The 23,409-nt window shown below is 43.4% G+C and overlaps 2 protein-coding genes and 1 non-coding gene across 3 annotated transcripts; 1 reads left to right on the forward strand and 2 right to left on the reverse strand.

The window, feature by feature from the left end:
- The first annotated feature begins 1,487 nt into the window (after positions 1–1,487).
- Positions 1,488–1,651, forward strand: LOC115899505. The gene has a single exon (XR_004059198.1). It is a non-coding gene; the product is annotated as a U1 spliceosomal RNA (small nuclear RNA).
- A 15,866-nt stretch (positions 1,652–17,517) lies between these two features.
- On the reverse strand, positions 17,518–18,646 carry LOC104678657 (ADP-ribose glycohydrolase OARD1). Its single transcript, XM_010383985.2, has one exon. It carries the CDS (start codon positions 18,516–18,518, stop codon positions 18,060–18,062), a length of 459 nt encoding a protein of 152 aa, XP_010382287.2. The 5' UTR covers positions 18,519–18,646; the 3' UTR covers positions 17,518–18,059.
- Positions 18,647–21,117: 2,471 nt separating this feature from the next.
- On the reverse strand, positions 21,118–21,750 carry LOC104678659 (60S ribosomal protein L17). The gene has a single exon (XM_010383986.2). The coding sequence runs from the start codon at positions 21,711–21,713 to the stop codon at positions 21,159–21,161; it is 555 nt and encodes a 184-aa protein (XP_010382288.1). The 5' UTR covers positions 21,714–21,750; the 3' UTR covers positions 21,118–21,158.
- Positions 21,751–23,409: the final 1,659 nt, after the last annotated feature.

Below are 23,409 nucleotides of genomic sequence, written 5' to 3' on the forward strand. Positions count from 1 at the left end.
TTTATTGCAAAGCAAAAAGTACACACTCAAGAAAGGTGAGTTTGGGCATACCCGAGAGAGAACAATGTGTTCTGGGGTTTCATCTTGATGGGTTTCTTTAACCAAAGAGTGGAATATTCATGAAAATTCTTGGGTAAAGGTGGAGATGTCTCAGAACTGTGGTGCCATTCATTTTTACATCAAATATTGGTCTCAGAACTGTCATGGCGCTAGTGGGTATGTGATTTATGTTAATCACATGTTAATGAGCATATATTGTTAATGAGCATATATGTTATGAGCATATAATGAGGGCTTAGGTAAAACCTGTGTCAAATCCAGCACCACATTGGGTTTAGTCAGTCTTAGCCAGCTTGGTCCACAACCTGGTTTTTCAGCATCTTCTCAGCCCATAGCCTCAAGTCATGTAAATCTGCTGCCTAGAATTTGTTATCCTGTGACCATTCTGTATTATTCCTGTCTCAAATCTGCTTGTAAATATTCAAATGGTCTTTGACTTGGGCATGCCAACTTTGCTTACTTCACAGTGTTTCCTGTGTTATAATCCAACATAAGAAAAGATGATCCAGACATGTGTTAAACATCTCAAATAAGATGGATCCCAGGTATTTGTGTCAAATTTGGATTATTTTGGTTTTTGTCTTTGCAGAATATAAAATACTAACATGAGGTAAGCACTAAGGTCTGGAGCTGGCTGTGCAAGAGATGACAAAGTCCAACACCACGCTTGAGTGTCCAATCACCTCTTCTGGGGCAGCATATTTTTCTACAGTACTGAATTTGGAAAGGAAAAAAAAACTACGAGATTCATGAAACTGGACAACTGTCTTTATAACATTACCAGTGATAAAAGCAGTAAGGAAGGCTGATTTACAGTCATCTGAGCAGCCTCTTCAGTTTCATAAATATGGTTTCTTGCTGATATTGAATGGCTTCCAATTTCAAGCGTAATGCTACATTACATGGCTAAGGGTGTGAAGAGAACCGGTTTCTTTTGCAATCTTAAACGTTCTAGTCCGCGAATTAAAAGCCATTATTTGAAGAAGGGTGCCCAGGCTCCAGCTGGCCGCCCAACGGTTGCTTCACAACGCAGGCTAAAGACCCGCTTCTTTGGGAGAGAACAGATGCGGGGGCGGGAGGGAAAAAGGGAGAGAAAGACGTCACTTCCTCTTGCCGGCTCCAGCAGCGGGCTGGTCGGCTAAGTGACAGAAAAGCAGACGGGGACTGGGAAAGGAACTGTCGGTGACATCACGGAGAGGGCGACTTCTATGTAGATGAGGCAGCGCAGGGACTGCTGCTTCGCCACCTGCTGCTTCGCCACGAAGGAGTTCCCGTGCCATGAAAGCGAGTTCAGGACCGCTGGTCGGAACTGAGAGTCCCAGCTGTGTGTCAGGGCTAGGAGGGCTCGGGAGTGCGCGGGCCAAGTGACCGTGCCTGTAAAGGGCTGAGGCGTATGAGGCTGTGGCTGGGCGGAGGTGCCAGAGCTCATACTTACCTGGCAGGGGAGATACCATGATCACGAAGGTGGTTTTCCCAGGGCGAGGCTTATCCATTGCACTCCGGATGTGCTGACCCCTGCGATTTCCCCAAATGTGGGAAACTCGACTGCATAATTTGTGGTAGTGGGGGACTGCGTTCGCGCTTTCCCCTGAATTTTTTTGTCGTTTAAAGAATAGGCCATACGCTAAAGGTTATTTTCTTTTACTGGTTTGGGTCTTGGGTGGCGTCTTAAGGGTAATTTTTGTACTCGGAAGGTTGGGGAACAGGAAGTAACATGTCGCCATTTTTTACCCCGCAAGAGAAATATGAAGCGACAGCCCTTGTGAGCCTTTTTAATACAACCTAACTAGTGCGAAGGCCGTACAGCTCTTCCCTTTCTAAGATGGACTGCTCTTGCAGAGATTGGTCCAAGAAAAGAAGAAAAGAAGGAAGGAAGGGAGAGAGAGAAAGAAAGAAAAAGAGAAAAGAGAGAAAAGAAAAGGAGAAGAGCCGAGCGTGGCGGTGTGTGTCTGTAATCCCAACTACTCGGGAAGCTGAGGCAGGAGAATCGCTTGAACCCGGGAGGCAGAGGTTGCAATGAGCCAAGATCGCGCCATTGCATTGCACCCCAGGCTGGCGACAGAGCGAGACTCTGTCCAAAAAAAAAAAAAAAAAAAAAAGAAACAATTAGTCTATCTGTGGCATATTATTGGAGACAGTAGAATCCTGCATGCAACAGGCACTTGGTGCAGATCTGAACCCACTGAGCTATTGGCTTATGTTCCCTCTCTTCTATTAAGTATCAGGAGCAGAAATTGAGCTCTTTGACTTTTACCCACTAAGTATGGCTATAGGACAGGTGTCTCTCTCTCTCTCTCTCTCTCTCTCTGTCTCTCTCATTATTGTATCATTATTTTTTGCCATCAGTGTGGGTTTTTGATTTTGATGTTATGGAGTGAATTTCTGGGGACAGTCTCTGATGGGTGGTGTTGACAAGGATCCAGTCCCTGTTTGGTAATACATGACAGCTAATCTGCTCTGTGAGCCTCTTTTATTGTCTATTTATTGTCCTGAGAATAATGGTATTTCCTGATATTTGAGACTGCAGCAATGGTAAGTTGTTCATATCTTGTCTTTCAAATGTCTGGTAAAAATTTTAAGGGCCCAGTAGTTGTCAATATCTGCAAGAGTGGCATCTCTATTACAGGAGTGATCTTACTACTCAGTGTCCCCCCTCCCACCAAACTTCGTTCCATAGGAGCTCCTGGCTTTAGCAAATTTACTGTATCTAAAAGACATCTTAGTCCAGGAAGAAAACTACATCTGTAGCATGTAAGGAGCAGTTTTCTGTGATTGGTGTATTCAGGTTTCTAACCAGCTGAAAAATTCAAATACTTGTCCTTTAAGGATTAAGTTTGAACCACACTACAGAAAGGAGAGAAAAGATTTATATGATCACATATAAGCAATGGAATCAGCAATATGGGCACTTTTCACAACTATACAAATCAAATGTAATAATCTCCAGAACATTAAGGAAATTCAGCCCTTAATGAAAATGAATGAAAAGAAATTATTCACCCACTGTTATATGCCCTGGAAAGAGAATGTCCTGTCGGACTCAAAAGGGTATCACAATATTACTCAGATTTTCAGCAATGAAGGCCCTCCAAGGATCTAATGATGTTTCCTTCACTGATAAACATTGTTAATAGATACCATTGCCTCCGTTTTCACCTTAAGTGATGTTACTTAGCACAATTCATTTCTTTAGAATGACCCTTAGTTTGGTGGAAGGAATTTTCCTTCTTTATAAATATAGGATATTTTCTCATGAAACAAATTGTCATATTCTTTCAGTGAAGTGAATAGACAAGTTAGGTCTCTAAAATTTTAAAGGAGTCACTGCCCCAATTATCTTAGGAACAATAATAATCACTTAGATAAAATTAAAATAAGAAAATTAAGCCAGGTATGGTGACTCATATTTGCAATCCCAGCACTTTAGGAGGCTGAGGAGGGATGATCAATTGAGGTTAGGAGTTGGAGACCAGCCTGGGCAACATAGTGAAACCCCTGTCTCTACAAATTTTTAAGTATTAGCTAATTTTTTAAAGTTGGCCGGGCATGATAATGCATGAGGGAGACTGAGGCAGGCTGCAGTGAACTATGATTGCACCACTGCCCTCCAGGCTGGGTGACAGAGTAAGACTCCCAACTCAGGAAAAAAAAAAAAAAGAAAAAAGAAACAAAATTAAGAATTTGTTGAAAATTGTTTTACTACAATGCTAGACTGCATGTCTTGCGCCTGTACTCCCAGCAACTTAACAGGCTGAGGCGGAAGGATTGCTTTAGGCCAGCAGTTGGAGACCAGCCTGGGCAACAGGGCAAGACCCCATCTGTAAAAATATACAAGGCAAGCTGAGCCGGGAGGATTGCCTGGGTCTGGAAGTTCCAAGTTGGTCAGCTGCACTCTAGCCTGAATAACAGAGCAAGACACTGTGCCTTATTTTTTATTTTATTTTTTACTATTTATGTTTATTTATTTATTTAGTTTTGAGATAGTCTTGCTATGTAGCCCAGGCTAGAGTGCAGTGGTGCGATCTCAGCTGACTGCAAGCTCTGCCTCCCAGGTTGAAGCTATTTTCCTGCCTCAGCCTCCAGAGTAGCTGGGATTACAGGCACACGCAACCACACCCAGCTAATTTTTGTATTTTTAGTAGAGATGAGGTTTCGCCATGTTTGCCACATTGGTCCCAAACTCCTGACCTCAAGCTATGCACCTGTCTCGGCCTCTCAAAGTGCTGGGATTACAGGTGTGAGCCACCTTGCCCAGCCTACTTATGCTTGAAATGTGAGGTTTCATTAGGGAAAAATTTTCTTGTTGAATTTCTAACATGAAAAAATACTAGATTTAGCTGTAGATTAAATTAATGGTCTTGATAGTTTGGTACAATAAAATAAATGAAATGAAGTTGATAGCAGAGAGGAATCTTTGATGCTTTTGAACAATTTAAATAATGTAAACTATTTAATATATAAAGACATGAAAAAGTTCATTATCTTATTATTATTTATTTATTTATTTGAAACAGAGTCTCACTCTGTCACCTAGGCTGGAGTGCAGTGGTGCAGTCTTGGCTCACTGCAACCTCTGCCTCCCAGGTTCAAGCGATTCTCCTGCCTCAGCCTCCTGAGTAGCTAGAATTACAGGTTCACACTACCACACTTGGCGAATTTTTGTATTTTTAGTAGACACGGGGTTTCACCATGTTGGTCAGGCAGATCTCGAACTCCTGACCTCGTAATCCGCCCACTACGGCTTCCCAAAGTGCTAGGATTACAGGCGTGAGCCACTCACCCGGCCCATTACATTATTTTTAAAAAATCAATGTGATTCTTTAGACAAATTAGAATGGTTTAATAATCTTGGTTAGGCTGGGCAAGGTGGCTCATGCCTGTCATGCCAGCACTTTGGGAGCCCGAGGTCAGGAGTTCAAGACCAGCCTGGCCAACATGGTGAAACCCTCTCTCTACTAAAAATACAAAAATTAGCCGGGCATGGTGGCGGGCTCCTGTAATCCCAGTTACTCAGAAGCCTGAGGCAGGAGAATTGTTTGAACCTGGGAGGCAAGGTTACAGTGAGCCAAGATCGCACCACTGCACTGTTCCAGACTGGGTGACAGAGTGAGACTCTGTCTCAGAAAAAAAAAAAAGTATAAAAAATTAAAATTACGTGTTCAAGTGAATTAAATACATAACAATAAAAAAGAGGCCTAGCATGACTAACTGCATTTTACTCCTAACCCTTCCTACCCTGTGGTGATATCTTTCAGGCTAACTGCTTTTTCTCATTTCTGCACATAGGCCAAACTATCTACGAGAGGGATTTAGCTTACAGTTTAACTTTAAAGCACAGATGACAATAATCACTTCCCCAAACTAACTCCTGAGAAGATAAAGAGGTTGTATGCACAAGTAACAGTGTTATGTTGAAGATTTATAAGAGCAGTGTGATCTGACAAAGAACAAAGAATTTTCACCGTCTCCTTGGGCTCCCACTGCAGCCCATAAGTCTGTTATTGTCAGACCTCTTCACCTCAACCACCTCCTTCTTCCTCCCTTCCCTAACGTACAAGGAGCCTGAAAATTGTATTAATTTAAGATGGTTCTTTAGTATATTAGTTCACCATCTGTTCAGTTTGGTGGCTTTCTGGAATAACGTCACCTTCCCTGCCCCTACACCTTGTCCCTCGACTTACTGGCTGTCTTGCAGCAAGCGGTGAGTGCAGTGAGCCGAGATCACACCACTGCACTCCAGTCTGGCTGACATAGTGAGACTGTCTCAAAAAAAAAAAAAAAAAAAAAAGAGAGAGAAATTTGGTTTTAGAACCAGACAAATTAAATGGGAGACTTACTTCCAATGAGACCTAAAAATGTCTAAATTTCTAAAATTTCTAAAAGAACTGAGAAAATTGCCTCCATTGAGGAAGTAAGCTGAGGGAGGTAAACTGACACGTTTTCTGAATTGAGAAATATTGAGGGGACTTTGTCTCTTTCGCCTCCAACTTCTCCTCCTCCTGCCCCTGTGCCTGCATAATCTTTCTTACCTGAGCCTTCCTGTCCTGCCTTGCCTCTTCTTCCATCACCATCACCTGAGGAAAGTCCCAAGGCTCTAGCCCTTTCCCTGAAACTTCCGTTCCGACAGCCCCTTTCAAGGTAAAACCCAAACCCATAGGAAGAGGGGAGCCTACCATTGTGTATACGCTTCACCGAAACGTGAATTAAGAATATTATAAAAGACTTCCCTGATCTAAATTTAAATACATTTCGCTCTTCTGTTTCTAAAGCAGGCTCCAAGATCCTCCAAGATCCCTACAGGGTTTGACAGAAAATTTGACTTAACTTTTGAAACCTTTGAGCCCAAATATTCTAACCTTTATCAATTAATTCACATGCTGGTGAGAAAGGCAAGGCCAGTAACTGGTTGCAAAAGTCAAATTGGAAGGATTTTCAAAAAGAGACTGAAGCAGAACATGAAATGGCTCATATTTTAGCCAAATATCTCCATGTTGCCATTCCCCAGGTCCTTCCTAAAAATATAGATTGGAGGATAATTCAGCAATGTACTAAAAAGCCAGACAAATCTGTCTTTGCTTAAGTAAAATGGTTTGAGAACCAGGCGTGGTAGCTCATGCCTGTAATCCCAGCACTTTGGGAGGCCGAGGCGGGTGGATCACTTGAGGTCAGGAGTTCGAGACCAGCCTGCCAACATAGTGAAACCCTGTCTCTACTAAAAATATAAAAATTAGCCAGGTGCCCACTTAGGAGGCTGAAGCAAAAGAATTGCTTGAACCCAGGAGGTGGAGGTTGCAGTGAGCTGAGATCCTGCCACTGCAATACAGCCTGGGTGACAGAGCGAGACCCCATCTCAAAAAGAAAAAAATTAGCAGGGTAGTAGAAATATAATGCACACGAGAATGATAATCATGAAGACAATCTCTATTCCAGAACAGTAAGGGAACCTATTCCATTAAGGAGCCAACTGAAAACATCAAATCCCAGTTCACACCCCAGGGTGTGGTGTCATGAGCCTGTAGTCCCAGCTACTTGGGAGGATTAGCAAAGAGGTTTGCTTGAATTTCTGAGGTCAAGGCAGAAGTGAACCATGATCATGCCACTGTACTCCAGCCTGGGTGACAGTGAGACCTTGTCTCAAAAACAAACAAACAAACAATCCCACAAAACCAAACAACAACAACAACAACAAATTGTCACCTCACTCTGAAATGACAGTGGAAACATCACTTTGCTATTAGAAAATTAAAAGAAAAATACTCCCTCTTGTTATCAACCTGCCCTCTTGCTCTAACATGTCTGACCCACGGTTTAAAATGCCAAAAGCTGATGTACTCAAATTATAGTACACTTACCTGTTCTTCACCAGCATTTATTTTTGTGTGGAGAAGATCACCATCCATGGTCCTATAAATGTCTAACAGCATGGAATGATGGAAGGAAGTGTCTTTTAGGATATTTGGCCATATATATATATCTGAAGAAACTCCACATTGGGCGAGTTCCCTCAAACTTTTCACTAGGCATGACCACTGCTGTATTTTAGATAGACATTCTGGAGGGCAAAACCTGAGAATTATCTTCCTGGCTATCAAGAAGATAGCTCCTTGCATTTTTGAGGGGAGAACACTTTTGCTTCAAGGGAATGTTTCCTCCCAGGATTACAAATCTTTCTGTAACCTCAGGAAACATTGCTGATGAAAACTAGGCATGGTGGCTCTGGCCTGTAATCCCAGTGACTCAGGAGCTGAGGCAGGAGGATCACTTAAGCACAGGAGTTGGAGGCTGCAGTGAGCTATGGTAGCACCACTGCACTCCAGCCTGGGCTACAGAGCCAGACACTGTCTCTAAAAGAAAAAGAAAGGAAAACATTGCTGATGAAACTGCGGCCTCTTTTGCAGCTCAATAAAAAGGCATTTTATTCACTGCCTTACGTTGTACGGGAACTCTCATTCTTTCGTCCCAAGATTTCAGCTGGAAAAAGAAATCCGCGCGGCGGCTTCTTCAAGCGCCCGGGCTGGGAGCGCGGATTCTGATCCTTGGTCGCCAGGCCGGGCTCCCGCGGGGCCACGGGTGAAAAGGAGCCTGAGCAGCTCCGAAGGATGAGTGTGGAACGATGGGGCTCCCCCTCGTCCCGCCAGGACCTCGCCCCAAGGAGAAGACACCTCAGGACAAAACAGATGCAAAAATCTTTTCTTCTGCTTGGCAGAACACTTTGGATTCGGCTCATGGAAATTTGAATGTGAAGAACAGAGTAAATTAACATTCGAAATAGGATGGGCCAACTGAATAAAACAGTGTTACTCCTAAATTAGGTCTCAAACCATCGACCCTAAACTGAGACGCAATCACCATTGACTGAGCTAACCCCATCGAAAATTTTCATCCCACCGATTACTTACCAAAATGACAAGATTATGAGATGTCCCGAGTGAAAGGAATCTCGGGGTCTAGGACTGAGGGGCGGCAGCCTTTTTAGTGGAGGAGACCTCTCACCCCGAGGTCCAGGGTCGCCCTGAGAGGTGGTGGGGACTTGTTCGGTTGCTGGGGCGCTGGCTGCGGGGTCCGGGCCTCCGATTGCAGGGGGCCAGGAGGCTCTCCCAGGACTGGGACCAGGATTGGTGACTCCGATTGGATGTTTGAGCAATTTCCCTGTGGACCAGGCCCCTGCGAGAAGCCGGTTTCTGGGACCCGGACTCCTGAGGAGGGGACGCGAGAGGAGGAGGGACATCGTACCGGACACATTGCGAGGCGGGAGCGGGAGGGATGAGGGTACTTGCAGCAGCAGAGCTTCCTTCCCGGGGACCCAAACCTTCCTTTCTCTTCTCTAACCCAGGACTTAGTACGAAGGGCAAATGTAAACCACATCCCTTTCACTTTGTCTTTGAGGCGGGAGTTTGCTTCCCAGAGTGGCTTCTGGCTCCAGAGTAAAACACCAGTGAAAAAACAACACCCCACCGAGATTCGAACTGGGATCGCTGGATTCAGAGTCCAGAGCGGTCGCCATTACCCCCTAGAACGGCTGTTAGGAATGTTTTCAGTTATTGACATTTGGCAAGCCTCCATATCACCAGAATTTCCTTTGCAGGTATTCTTTTCTCCTTGCCACACAGGACTTGAGTACCTTTAATCTACAATAGGAAGAGTCGCCCCAGACTTACGTCTCTCTGCTGTTGTCTTTAGGTTTCTCTCTCAGAGAATAAGATTAATCTCCTTTCCGGATTAGGGACAGGAAGAGCAATATTTAGGCCTCCACTACAGCCACCAGTTCTGCCTGGGTTGCCAGAGTTTCTTGCCCTGAAACAAACATTCTGCCGAAACCCCCTACCCGCTGGTGTTTCTTTCTTTTACTTTGCAACTCTCCTTTTCCCTTTATCCATGGAGCACTGGTGACCATTTCTGGAACAAGATTTGGGATATGCTGGAATTTCCACTCTTCTTATTCTGCCTTCTTCTCCTCCTCTTTCTCCTCCTCCTCTCATTCTGTTTCTAATCCCCTGTCTCTCCTGCTCCCTGTCTTCCTCACAGTACCCCCACACCCATTTTCCCCAGCTCCCTCCAGCTCTCCACACTTCCTGCCTCCCCCTCCTTCTCTGTTCCTTCTTGGCTACCATTCCTCTTCCTTCTGTAGGCTCCCACCCTACCCACCACCAGCCTCCCACACACAGCCTACACTAACAGAAGAATGGGCTATCACAGTCTGAGAGGAAGTTGAGGAATATGTTTCCAGTCAGGACACTTTGGGGGATCTTTGCTAGGGAGTGTGAGTGCGGTGACAGCAACCTAGACGATGAACATCAGCCAGTCCTTGAGGCCTGGGGAGGACTGGCAGATCCAAGGCCACCCCATACCTCGGGTGACCGAAAAGAGTCATCTTCCCATTCCAAAAGGCTAAATCTGATTGCCAAAGTCCAAGGAAATTGAAAGCAGGAGTCATTGTCTTTGCAAGTCCAGTTCCAAGTGGAAGGGGTCCCAGAAACTGGACCCCTTCCAGCCACTGCAAGGTCAGCACACAGGCATTTGCATTGCCCAGGACTCAGCCAGTACCCTGGATGCCTGGCTAGGGCCTGTCCAGAGAAAGCTAGGTGTGGGGCCCATTTCCATCTAGGCGGAGGTTCCTGGGGAAGTAGGCGCTTGCCAAGAGATTGCCCCCTTACCGTCCTCCTGAAGGTGTGTGGAGCCTCAGAGCTGCTACCTCTTGGACTCCACCCTCTGGATGCCACCAGCTCCCACTGTCCAGGGCTTCCAGTGAAGTCTCCAAGGCTCTGATATTTGAATCCTCCTGGTTTGGTGAGCCAAGAGCTGCCTCCCACAAAGTGAGCAGACGTGGAGAGCTGCCAGATCCGAAAGGGAAAAATCACAAGGCATTGCCAGCTAGATAGGGACTGAGTCCCCTCTATTACGATTCGGATTCAAAGGGTAGATGTCATGGCCCCTAAACATCACAGCATGACCAGGGCATGCCACCCACGACCTGCAGTGCCCTTGCACCTGGTTAGGTGTAAGTTATTTTACTTTAGCAGACAAATTTTCCTTCCTTTGTGGCTAGATCTGCTTCTCTCTCTCTCTCTCTCTCTTTTTCCCCTTGAAGCCACCCATTCTCTACCCCACCTTTATTTTCTCTCTCTGTTTCCACCCTGCTGCCCCCTTTCACCTGCTTTCTCCTGTTCAGCTTTCATGGTTCACCCCTTCCCTGCCCACTGGCATCCCCCAAACTAACGCTGCTGTGCTGTCCTGGGTGGGGAGATGGGTGTGGCTGTAGACGGTGCCCTCCAGAGTGTCCAGGATGGAGAAACATGGTGCAGCAGCCAGTATAATGGTTTAAAAGAATGGCCACTTTCTTTCTTTTTTTATATTTTTTAATTATACTTTATGTTCTAGGGTACATGTGCACAATGTGCAGGTTTGTTACATATGTATATATGTGCCATGTTGGTGTGCTGCACCCATTAACTCGTCATTTATATTAGGTGTATCTCCTAATGCTATCGCTCCCCCCTCCCCCACCCTACAATAGGCCCCAGTGTGTGGTGTTCCCCTTCCCATATCCAAGTGATCTCATTGTTCAATTCCCACCTATAAGTGAGAACATGCGATGTTTGGTTTTCTGTTCTTGCAACAGTTTGCTGAGAATAATGGTTTCCAGCTGCATCCATGTCCCTACAAAGGACATGAACTCATCCTTTTTTATGGCTGCATAGTATTCCATGGTGTACATGTGCCACATTTTCTTACTCCAGTCAGTCATTGATGGACATTTGGGTTGGTTCCAAGTCTTTGCTATTGTGAATAGTGCTGCAATAAACATATGTGTGCATGTGTCTTTATAGCTGCATGATTTATAATCCTTTGGGTATATACCCAGTAATGGGATGGCTGGGTCAAATGGTATTTCTAGTTCTACATCCTTGAGGAATCGCCACACTGTTTTCCACAATGGTTGAACTAGTTTACAGTCCCAACAACAGTGTAAAAGTGTTCCTATTTCTGCACATCCTCTCCAGCACCTGTTGTTTCCTGATTTTTTAATGATTGCCATTCTAACTGGTGTGAGATGGTATCTCATTGTGGTTTTGATTTGCATTTCTCTGATGGCGAGTGATGATGAGCATTTTTTCATGTGTCTGTTGGCTGTGTGAATGTCTTCTTTTGAGAAGTGTCTGTTCATATCCATATATGTGGAAAGCTGAAACTGATCCTTTCCTTACTCCTTATACGAAAATTAATTCAAGATGGATTAGAGACTTAAATGTTAGACCTAAAACCATAAAAACCCTAGAAGAAAACCTAGGTACTACCATTCAGGACATAGGCATGGGCAAGGACTTCATGTCTAAAATACCAAAAGCAATGGCAACAAAAGCCAAAATAGACATTTAAATGGGATCTAATTAATCTAAAGAGCTTCTGCACAGCAAAAGAAACTCCCATCAGAGTGAACAGGCAACCTACAGAATGGGAGAAAGTTTTTGCAAGCTACTCATCTGACAAAAGGCTAACATCCAGAATCTACAAAGAACTCAAAACAAATTTATAAGAAAAAAACAAACAACCCCATCAAAAAAGTGTGCAAAGGCTATGAAAAAGCTCATTTCTTTTCATCACTAATATTCCATTGTATGGATACAACACAATTTATTTATCCATTCACTTGTTGAGAAGGACATCTTGGTTACTTCAAGTTGTTGACAATAATAAATAAAACTGCTGTAAATACTTGTGTGCAGGTTTTTGGTGAACACAAGCCTTCCTCGCATTTGGCTAAATAGGTCAAACTGCCATTGCAAAATTATAGGGTAAGACTATGTTTAGCTTTTGTAAATGAAAAAACAAAACAAACACTCCCAAACTGTTTTCCAAAGTGATTGTACCATTTTGCTTCTCCACCAACAATGCCTATAGCCCTGTTTGACAGCTTTTGGGATTGTCACTTTTTACAGATTTTAGTTACTCTAATAGGTGTGTTCTGTTATCTCATTGTTTTCATATGCAATTTTCTAATGACAAATGATTTTGAGTATCTCTTTCATTTACTCATTTACTATCTGTACATCTTTTCGGTGAGGTGTTCAGATCTTTTGCCTACTCTTTTTTTTTTTTTTTTTTTTTTTTTTTTTGAGACGGAGTCTCGCTCTGTCGCCCAGGCTGGAGTGCAGTGGCCGGATCTCAGCTCACTGCAAGCTCCGCCTCCCGGGTTCACGCCATTCTCCTGCCTCAGCCTCCCGAGTAGCTGGAACTACAGGCGCCGCCACCTCACCCGGCTAGTTTTTTGTATTTTTTAGTAGAGATGGGGTTTCACCGTGTTAGCCAGGATGGTCTCGATCTCCTGACCTCGTGATCCGCCCGTCTCGGCCTCCCAAAGTGCTGGGATTACAGGCTTGAGCCACCGCGCCCGGCCTGCCTACTCTTAAATTGGGTTGTTCACTTTCATATTACTGAGTTTGAAGTTCTTCGTTTATTTTGGACACCAGCCCTTCATCAGATCTGTATTTTGCAAATATTTTCTCTCAGTCTGTAACTTGTTTTTTCATTCTGTTAACAGTGTCTTTCACAGAGCAGAAGGTTTTAACTGTAATGAAGCTCAACTTTTCAATTTTGTTTCTTTCATGGATTGTGCTTTTAATGCTGTTTCTAAGAAATCATCACCAAACCCAAGGTCACCTGGCTTTTCTCCCATGTTATCTCCTAGGAGTCCTGTGGTTTTGAACCTTACATGTAGTTATAAGATCCATTTGTGAAAGTTATAAGATTTGTGTGTGTACATTTATTTATTTTTTCATGTGGGTGTCCAGGTGTTCTACCACCATTTGTTGAAAAGGCCATCCTTGCTCTGTTAAATTGCCTTTGCACCTTTATCAAAGATCAGTTTATTATATTTATGTAGATCTATTTCTGGGCTCTGTTTTGTTTTCCATTCATCTATGAGTCTATTTTACCTTTTTTCACCAACTCCACACTGTTTTGGTTACTGTAGCTTTACAAGGTATCCTGAAGTTGGCAGAGCCAATCCTTGGGGATTTTTTCTCATCTTCACCATGAGAACCTTGTTGGGTTCCTAGTGGTCAGACTTAGGAAAGTGTGATATCCCCACATGACTGGTTCTCAGAGAGTTTTTAATGCTCAAGCCAGGCCACCCTCAGCTTCTAGTAATCTGTCAATACCATTTAAGTGCTCCTCCCAGGTGCTGGCTCCAGCAGCTTCTGTTCCTGGCAAGCTGTGACGCCCTGTGTTTGCCTGTCTTTCTAGTTTTCAGGGTGGCAGTGACCTCAATTCTCTGGCCATCTAAGAAGAGTTGTTGGTTTTCAGTTTGTTCAGCTTTTTTCTTGTTGTGAGGACAAATGGTGACTTCCCACCTTTTTATATGCCAGGGTTGAAACCAGAAATTTCATTTAAAAAGTTACTTGTGGCCAGACATGGTGGCTCAAGCCTGTAATCCCAGCACTTTGGGAGGCTGAGGTGGGTGGATCACAGGGTCAGGAGTTCGAGATCAGCCTGACCAACATGGTGAAACCCCATCTCTACTAAAAATACAAAAATTGGCCAGGTGTGGTAGCGCGTGTCTGTAATCCCAGCTATTCAGGAGGCTGAGGCAGAAGAATCTCTTGAAACCAGGAGGCGGAAGTTGCAGTGAGCCAAGATCACGCCATTGCACTCCCGCCTGGGTGACAGATTGAAACTCTGTCTCAAAAAATAAATAAATAAAAATAAAAAATAAAAAGTTACTTGTAATAAAACTCACCAATTTTAACTCTATGAAGTAATCATTTAAGGAGGTTTCTAGAATTGTGCAGACATCAGCAGAGTCACACTTTAGAATATTTTTGCCTTTCCCCAAATTCCCTCAAGCCTCTGCACAGTCATTTCCTAATCTCTGATGCCCATGACTGGGCCCCAACAAAATAAAAATTTGGAAAACCTACATTATTAAATTTCAACTTTTCTTAGATTGGGAATTTTTATAGTAACTAATTGTCTTAGTTTTGTGACATTTAGAGGAAATATTGCATTTTAGGCACTTTTTTGAGGAACTTAATAATAGTCCTTTTCATTGCTCTTTGTGAGTTGTTTCATTTTTACTAATAACTGATAGTTGCTACCAAACCTGGTCTGGCTAGCCTAAATGAAGGAGCTAAAAAAATAATAATAATCTGCTATAATAAATAGAGATAGATGATGAATTTGCAAATAAGATTATATGGAGTTAGTATTGTTCCATCTTTATTCTTGCAGAAATTTTGTTGGTAACATTAAAGATTCTCCTCACATGCTTGGAATGCCTCTCATTGTCTTCTTCAGATTGCAAGGGCTCCAGAACAGTGGCATAAAGGTGAGTGCAAGATTTTTACTGTAGTGGATCGAAACCACAGAAGTCTGGAACAGAGGCTGGGTTCCATGATAAGGGTTTTAGGAAGCTGAATGCAGGTGTGTCAGGCTATGTAATTATGTGCAGCTCAGGATACTTCTCCAAGTTCTCTTCAGATATAGGAGGAATTCATTTTTGGGGGTTTGAAAAACTGGGTTTTCTTTTTCTGTGCTGGCTGTCGGGCAGGAGACACTAACTCCAGAGGCCATCTCCATTCCTTCTCACCTGGCCTTTTCCATTTTCCAACCAATAGCAGCTCATGGAGTCCTTCTCAAGCTCCCATTCTTTCTGATGTCACCTTCTCCTGACAGCTAGAGAAACCACTGGCATGTATGCAATGATGTGATTAGATCCAGTTTACACAGGTAACCTCATCATCTTAAAGTCATATAGCTGGCATGTAACAACATAATCACAGGAATGATGTCTCGTCACCTTAACAGGCTTCAGAGACAAGGGTGTGGCATGTTTGGGGACCATTTCAGAAATTCCATCTACCACAGTCGGACACTCACATTCTCCCATCTGCAAAATACATTCATCCTCTCCCCTAAGGTTTCCAAATTTCATGTCATTAAAGCATTAGTTCAAAGTGAAAAATGTTATGTAGACCACATCAGATCAAAAGTTTAAAATCTTATCTTAATCATCTACACCAAGTGTGAATGAAGCTTCTGAGGGTGTCCATTAAGTCCAGATCCTTGACATAATTCCCTTCCCTCTATTAACCTATTAAACTCAACAAACAGCTTATCTGCCCTCAGTGTGCAATGGTGGGACAGACATAGAAAAACGATTCTAGTGATTCTTGTTCACAAAGGGGGAAGGTGGAAGTAACAAATAGTCACTGGTCCAAAACCTTTTTGAAATGGGGCTGAGCAAAGCCCAGCAGAAATTTCTTGGTTAGGATCCACAACCTGGAACTAACCCTCTGTGACACGGGCTTTGCCTCTGGGCTCTGCATTTCTTTCTATCTTTACAGAAATCATTTTATTTTCCTTCTTCTCCTACTCCTTTGGTTCTTCCCCTTTCTCCTTATGGCAGCATCCTCCCCTTAATCCTTGGCACATCATCCCCAGCAGAATTAGTCAAATGTTGCCCATGTCATGACCCTGACCATCTCCATGAGGGCTGTCCTTGTGACCCCCTGCTCCCCTGGGACCCTCTTCACTGACCTGACCTCTCTGTCATGATTGCTTTCAGCTGACCTGGCTGGTTTAGGAAAAAACCTAGAATTGTGGAGACCCAGAACCAATCTCTGCCCTCTCGTCTCCAAGAGAGGAAGAAAACAACAGGTATCGTCATGGAGAAATGACCCACGTGAGGGCTTAGACTCTCCAGCAGTTACAGCAGAGGAAACTTCCTGAAGAATGGTGGAGCTGAGATCCCAGTCCCGGAAAGCAGGTTTGTGTTAAGCACTATTTAATCTTTATGTCCTCCCTGCCCTAATCTGCCAGCCAGCGAATGACAACTGACCGAGTATAAATACTAGGACTACAGAACCATGATAAAGGGTTTGTCCAAGGAAACACCCTTTTACTATTTTTGTTTTCACAGTGGAAATTGCTGTTTTTCATCCAGAGTTTTCTGAAACGCAGCAGTGAGTTCCTAGAAGGTGAATTAGGTGCTTTGGACCTGGAGGCTGAGGCCAAGGCTTGTGTGGTCGATCTGCTGCCACCATGTGGTGACGGAGCCTGGGAGAGTCTTAGTCTTTCTTGGCTTCACTTTTCTTGTCAGTAAGGTAAGGGCTTATTGCGCCCCTCTGAGGTCCCTTCCTGCTGTGTTTTCTCTGAGTCTCTGAGGAACTGAGATGGTTTTTAACGCCGCACAGCACTGGCAGCTGAGACCTGACTCTGTCTCCTGCAGGAACCTGAGCTGAGTCCACACCCTGGAAGCCCAGAACTGAGGGAACAGATGAAAGAAAGAAAGTCAGCAGGTTTAGGGGATGAGAACAACCCACAAAGGACAAGCCATTGGTACATGGAAACCAACGAAGGGGGGAATAAGAACAAATTGGGACAGAAGCCTCAGGGGAAATGGGCAATGCCTATCATCATCCAAACCCTCAAGGAACAGCGCAAGCTGAGCAGTGGGGACTGAGAGAAACTTACTCCACAGGAGTTTCCTGCCCCTGGCCATGGAGAGCCACAGGGTGGATCAGAGCTGGTTTATAGTGAGGGGCAGCAGCAACTCCAAGAGGGGGAAGATGCGACCATGAGCTCCTGCCCCAGACCCAGGAGCCTCGACCTTGGGGCTGCCGTAGCAGTGGATGCTCTTCAGGTCAGTGTGGGTTAGAGGGAATAACCATGCTGGGAGAAGGGTTGGAGACATCCATTCTTACATTAAACAGCTCTGCCCTAGGTCAGGTGCTAGAGTAAGTGTCCCTTGCTAGTATACAAAGCAGTGATACTTATAATATTCTTCTGTACTTACAGTTGAAGGAGGTTTCAAAATGGTATCTCATAAATATTTATTGGGTGTTTACTTTTCTTTACACTGTGTTAAACACTTGGGATTCAGATATTAATGTCTCCCCAAAGGGACTCAAGCCCATGAGAGAAAGAACACAAGCATAGCATTTTTTTTTTTTTTTGAACCTCACTAAACCCCCCCAAGTATTTATTTTTCCATTTTTATCACCACAAATTTCTTAACAATGTAGAATTTAACTTTGTAATTAAAACAAAAACTCTCCCCTGGGAGGAATCTGATGACACAAGGATAACACCAAGTTAGGTGCACAAACGACAAAAAATGCCAAACTAACTGATCATCCTTCCTGAAATTTCTCTTAAAAGCAGAGAAATAGAATCAATGCTGCCACCTAGCGGCCAGCCAAACAAATAAGGTAGCATACTGGAGAAGAAGGTCATAGTCCAAACAATCTGGTTTCCCTGCCTATTATCAAGCCACCTACTCCTTACTTTTCTTCAAAAAAAAACACAGCAACATATCCTAAGCAACCCCTCCTCCACAGTCGTAGTCCAAATACTTTAACACAGCAACCAAAGTCTGTCTTGTTAAACACACTACTTCTCATGAAACTTTCCTCTGCCTATTTTAAGGTAGGTTTGCCCAGTCCTATGGCTCAGTAGAGATGACACAGGAGAACACGGAAACATCCAAAACGTTCACTGGTTCAGAGTGTGTACACAGTAATTTTGATGTCTGTTGCCTCAAATACCTCCTCGATCATCGCAGATACATTTTCCCATTGCAGATGATCAAGACCACATCCAATCCTGGGCATGGAGAGGTCGGTGACTCCATTCTTCAGACAATGAGACTTCATTGCCTCTAAACTCTTCTGTAAGTTTTCATAAGTTGGCTTGTGCGAAGCCCTTTTCTTTGTAATCAAGTAATATATATATCGCCCATCTCTCTTCAGAACAGCCACTTCTCCAGATTTCTTTTGTTGATTTAAAAGTTCTTGCACCCCTCCAAATTTCTTCTTGAAGAGGACAGCTATCCCAGCACCCATGCGACAATCCTCACTGATACAGTGGGCTAAAGAGTCTGTTTTAGGGCATGCAAAAAGGTCTCCTTTCACATAAGTGATTCTGCTTCCTTCTGGATCTTCATTAAGGCTGCTGGCCATGATACTGAGTCGCTATTTCCAGAATTTAAGTGTTTCTTCAGCCTAGGGCGGGTCAGCGAGGACGCAGGGTCTGTCCTGGGGTCCTATGGGAGGGTGCGGGGAGGCTCGCTCAAAGCCCCGACGTACTCAAGTCCAAGCATAGCATTTTAAGAAAATATGGAAGTTCCCCCACACTGGGGTGTTGTGGCAACCCAGAGAATGGGAGTTTAGGTGAAGACATTGCTCCTAATGACACGGGGAACCATAAGAGGACTTCTTCAGAACAGACTCATTTTCCTCCAATGTCCCACAGAGAGGGATCCTGGGGCATGAATAGTGTAAGGTAAGGGCTGGTCTAAGGAAAGGGATTTGCTGCATCCTGGGAGAAATCTCAGCACCCCCAATAGGACATTTGGGACAGGAATGCAGGTGAGAGGAGGTTTGCAATCACTTTCATTCAATAATTGATGAACACTCTCCTGAGAACTCCCTCAGTGCTAGACCCTGAGCTGGGCACCATGAACACAGAGATCAGTAAGACATGATCTCAGCTGTCATAGAACTTTCAGTCTAGTGACCAGCGATTCCTGAGAAGTATAGTGATGGTGGGTTCATTGGAACCAGTGGTCCATGCTGCATGGAGATGACCCCAGTGGATGACCTGGTCTCTCTTCTGTTTTTTTTTTTTTTTTTTTTTTTCAAACAGCTGAATGACCTGTCCTGGGCCAGTGACCCTAGACTTCAGCCAGATGTCAGCATCTCAAGGGACAACCAACAACTTGGCTCCATGTTGGGTCAAAACAGTTAACACAGCCAAGGTATTCAAGGTATCAGTAGCTACTGACTATGTCCTGGCCAGCTGTGAAAAGAAAGAGGTGAGTTTAACAAGTATTCTAAAATTGTCCTTGACATAGTAATCACAGATGATCTATCTTCTGTCTGGCTTTATATATATATATATATGTATATGGTGATGGAGTTTCATTCTTTTTGCCAGGCTGGAGTGCAATGGAATGATCTCGGCTCACTGCAACCTCTGCCTCCAGGTTCAAGTGATTCTCTTGCCTCAGCCTCCTGAGTAGCTGGGATTATAGGCGTATGCCACCATGCCTGGCTAATTTTCTATATTTTCAGTAGAGACAGGGTTTCACCATGTTGGCCAGGCTGGTTTCGACCTCCTGACCTCAGGTGATCTGCCCACCTCGGCCTCCCAAAGTGCTGGGATTACAGGTGTGAGCCACCACGCCCAGCCTCTGTCTGGTAATTTAAATGCTTTGCAGACTTCAAGATTCACCTGTGTCCAAAATAAATTCTGTATCAGTCATAGTACTAGCATTTAGAAATTGTGTATTTTATCCCCTAGTCATAGATTAAATAACTAAGGCGGAAAGGAGTAAAGCAGCTCCCATGAATGTATGAGAAAGTAGGGGGAGTCATGGACTAAAGTCCTACCTTAGGATTCCCCAGCAGTTGCCAGTCACAATTTTTGTGCTATTAGAAACAACAACAACAACAATAACAAAGTGGCAACCTGTTTTGTTCCTCTGCTTACCCTATCGAGTTCTCTACACTATAACATCTCTGCTTATCAAGACAACTTGGATTCTCAATTTGTTGAGCTCAACAAAAGCATGTGCTGAGCCCCTGTGGGTAAAGTGTTATGCTAGTTATGGTGGGTGCTACAGAGGAAGCCCAGAAGAGTCCTTAGTGACAAGAGCTTGAGATTTCTGCTCCCAGCTCAGCCTGAGTTGCCTGGAGATGAGAAAATCAGTAGCCGACACCCACAGGTGCATTCTGGTGAAAGGGTCGATGAATTGAATGTCACCAAGTCTCAGCCTGGATCCCCTCCCTTTGTTTCACTTCACAGATTACATGTTGCCAGTGGGAAAATCAACAGAAAAACCATGAGGCTAGACTAGAAAAGACTTAGTAATGCTGCTGGGTGGGCCATGAATTTTTACAAACACATGAAGGGCCTTCTCAGAAATGAAGTTTTAGGAAATATAAAATGTGTAGCTGGGATACATTACAGTGTAATGATAGAAAAAATATTGTATATAGCAGCATCTAATAAGTTCTGAAGGAAAAATATTTTTCACATTACTCCAATTATGGCCTTATATGTCAAAAACAAAACAAAACAAAACAAAACCTAAGAGAACCACTAACATCCATTGGTTTTGCAGAAACAGGATACCCTTAGTGCACTTAAAGTTGGAAAAATGGCTCTGCCTTTAGGGCCATGCAATGAAACAGACTGTGTGGTAGTTGACGTAGGAGGAGCAGAGTGGAGTTTATAACAATGGCCACAAGATGGTGAAGAAAATGCTCTGGGGTTTTTAAGCAGCAGACGAGGTGACTCAGAGGAATGTTAGACAATCATACAAAAGCAACTTTAGCAACATTTTCGATTCAGTGGGCACTACATAGTTAGTCCACACTCTGCATCCATTCTTGCACAGTCTGTCCCTTCATCGACTTGGGGCTACAATGACTTTTCTGAGAGACGAGAGGGATCAACACAACAGCACGCACACACCTGAAATAAAGAATGAATTTCTAATTTTCAGATTTTAGTCTCTGACCTAACCAAAGAAGTGACTACCATAGAGGTTAACTATTTTTTTTTTCCTTTAAATTACATTTATTTTAATGCTGAATTTACTCCCGTGCCATAAGTTTTTGTTTCTTCAGTTTCTTCTGGGATATCTTTTTCTTCTGGGCAACCTCCTCTTCTGGTTTAGGAACAATCTGTTCCTTTTCAGTAAGGATCATCTCAATGTGGCAGGGAGAGCTCATGTATGGGTTAATCCGACCATGAGCTCTGTAGGTCCGTCGGCGCATTTTAGGTGCTTTGTTCACTTGGATATGCTCGATGACCAGAGAATCTACATCTAAACCCTTAAGTTCAGCATTACTCTCTGCGTTTTTAAGCATGTGCAGCAAAAATTCAGCACTCTTTTTGGGCCATCGACCTTGTGTCCAGCCCCACTGCTTGGCCTGGGCACACCTGCCAACTCCACCATTGTAACGTCGGAATGGTACGCACTGTTTCTGTAAAGTGACATCTTTCAGATACTTCGTGGCTTTTCGAATATGCATACCCTTGATGGCCTGGGCAGTTTCACGAGTGTTCTTAAAGTGAACACGAAGATTGGAACCTCTTGATTTGCATGATTTCGTGGGGTTCTCCGGGTCAAGTGAATAGCGAACCATTTTCACAGATTACCTCAGGCCACTTAGGGAAAGAGCGAGGTTAACTATTAATAACATAAATGATGCTCACAAATATGCAGATCTTATAATAACAAGGTAAAACAGCTTAAAAAGTAGATCGTAGAACTGTAGTCCAGGCACGCTAATAGAAGTGACCCATAACATTACATCATCTCCACTTCCAACAAAAATCAGGTAAAAGAAGGAAGGAGACTGGCAACCCAATGCACAGAACTATATATAACAGGCATACTATTTATTGGTTGGTTATAAACCATTGGAAATAAATCTTTTTATATACTGACTCTTGGTTTATGTCACAGAGGCACAGCATGGAACAATAGACAACCAGACTGTAAGATAAATTCATTTGAGTAACGGGACTTTTGTAAACCATTAGACAGACATTTGAGAAACCAAATTTAAAGCTGTTTGTGGGCCATGTTGCCTATCAAGGTGGAAATTCAGGAGGGATACATAATGACAAATAAATGCTTTATGTGTGTGTGTGTGACACAGTGATGTGATGCATTGGGAATGTGATCTTGTGAATCTCTCAGGTGAGCAATCCTGACGTGATTGGGCATAAAGGTCAGTAACTGAAGAGGTACCAAATGTGCTCCATGTGTCAGTTGTGACCTAAGGAACTGAAGGCTTTCACCCTCCCTTGAAGTAATGAAGCTGACACAGCAGGGGGCTGCAAATTCCACTGCAGATCAGGGTCTTGATGCTGACATACTGAAGAGTGGACTCCCACTTGAGTTACAGAGTAGGAACTACTGTTTCCTAAGGCTACTGAATATCCCACAAACTAACCTCCTCAGCTTGCCATTATTAATTATTTTAAAGCTCTCAGTGGTCTCATTTTATAGTAGATCACATCAGAAATAAGACTAATAACGATCAGGTACAAACTCATATTTGCTGGACATATCATTGCATATCATCCCAAAGTTTCTGGCACTACATAATGCTGGAGTAGATTCTTCAATATTACATTTTAAACTAAGGGAGAACATTGGTTTCTAAATTTTACAACTATAGCATTCCTGCTAAACACAAGTGCAAGTGGGCAGCCTTATCAACTGCATGAATAATCTTAAGGAAAACTTATTGGTGAACATACAGAACATTTCACACGCATTTATCTACGAAGTACAAACTCTTCCCAACCTCAGAACTTGATATGGGTTAGGACATTCCTCTCCCTTGGGCTGGTGATAAAGCTCTAACTGAAATGAGAAAGATTCTTCATACCTGGTAAATATGCAAGTTTCCTAAGATATTGCCATTGGCCAATCAAACCTGAATCCGAAAAGCATTTGTTTCTAGCAGGATATAAGATCAATATGCAAAAATAAATTGTATTTATGCAATTGCACCGCAGAATTTAAATGTAAAAGGAATACCATTTACGATAATGTCAAGTGTATAAAATCCATAAATATGAATATGACTGAAAATTAGAGCATATTTCACAGAGAACATAGCTCAGGCCTAATAACTGGAAAAATATTGCTTGTTCATGTGTAAGAATATTGTTGAGATGTTCATTTCCCCTAATTTGATCTATGAATTCAATGCAATCCGACTCAAAATTTCAGCATGCATCATTGGTAGAAAATGCTCAGCTGATTCTAAAATTAACATGAGCTAGCATAACAAAAATGCCTGTATAACGAAGAACAAAATTGGA

Source organism: Rhinopithecus roxellana, chromosome 8 (assembly GCF_007565055.1).
Source record: "Rhinopithecus roxellana isolate Shanxi Qingling chromosome 8, ASM756505v1, whole genome shotgun sequence".
Taxonomy (NCBI): Eukaryota; Metazoa; Chordata; class Mammalia; order Primates; family Cercopithecidae; genus Rhinopithecus; species Rhinopithecus roxellana.

Bases quoted from the DNA above. Each gene is read 5' to 3' on its own strand.
- LOC104678659 (XM_010383986.2), bottom strand. From the start codon at position 21,713: ATGGTTCGCTATTCACTTGACCCGGAGAACCCCACGAAATCATGCAAA.
- LOC104678657 (XM_010383985.2), bottom strand. From the start codon at position 18,518: ATGGCCAGCAGCCTTAATGAAGATCCAGAAGGAAGCAGAATCACTTAT.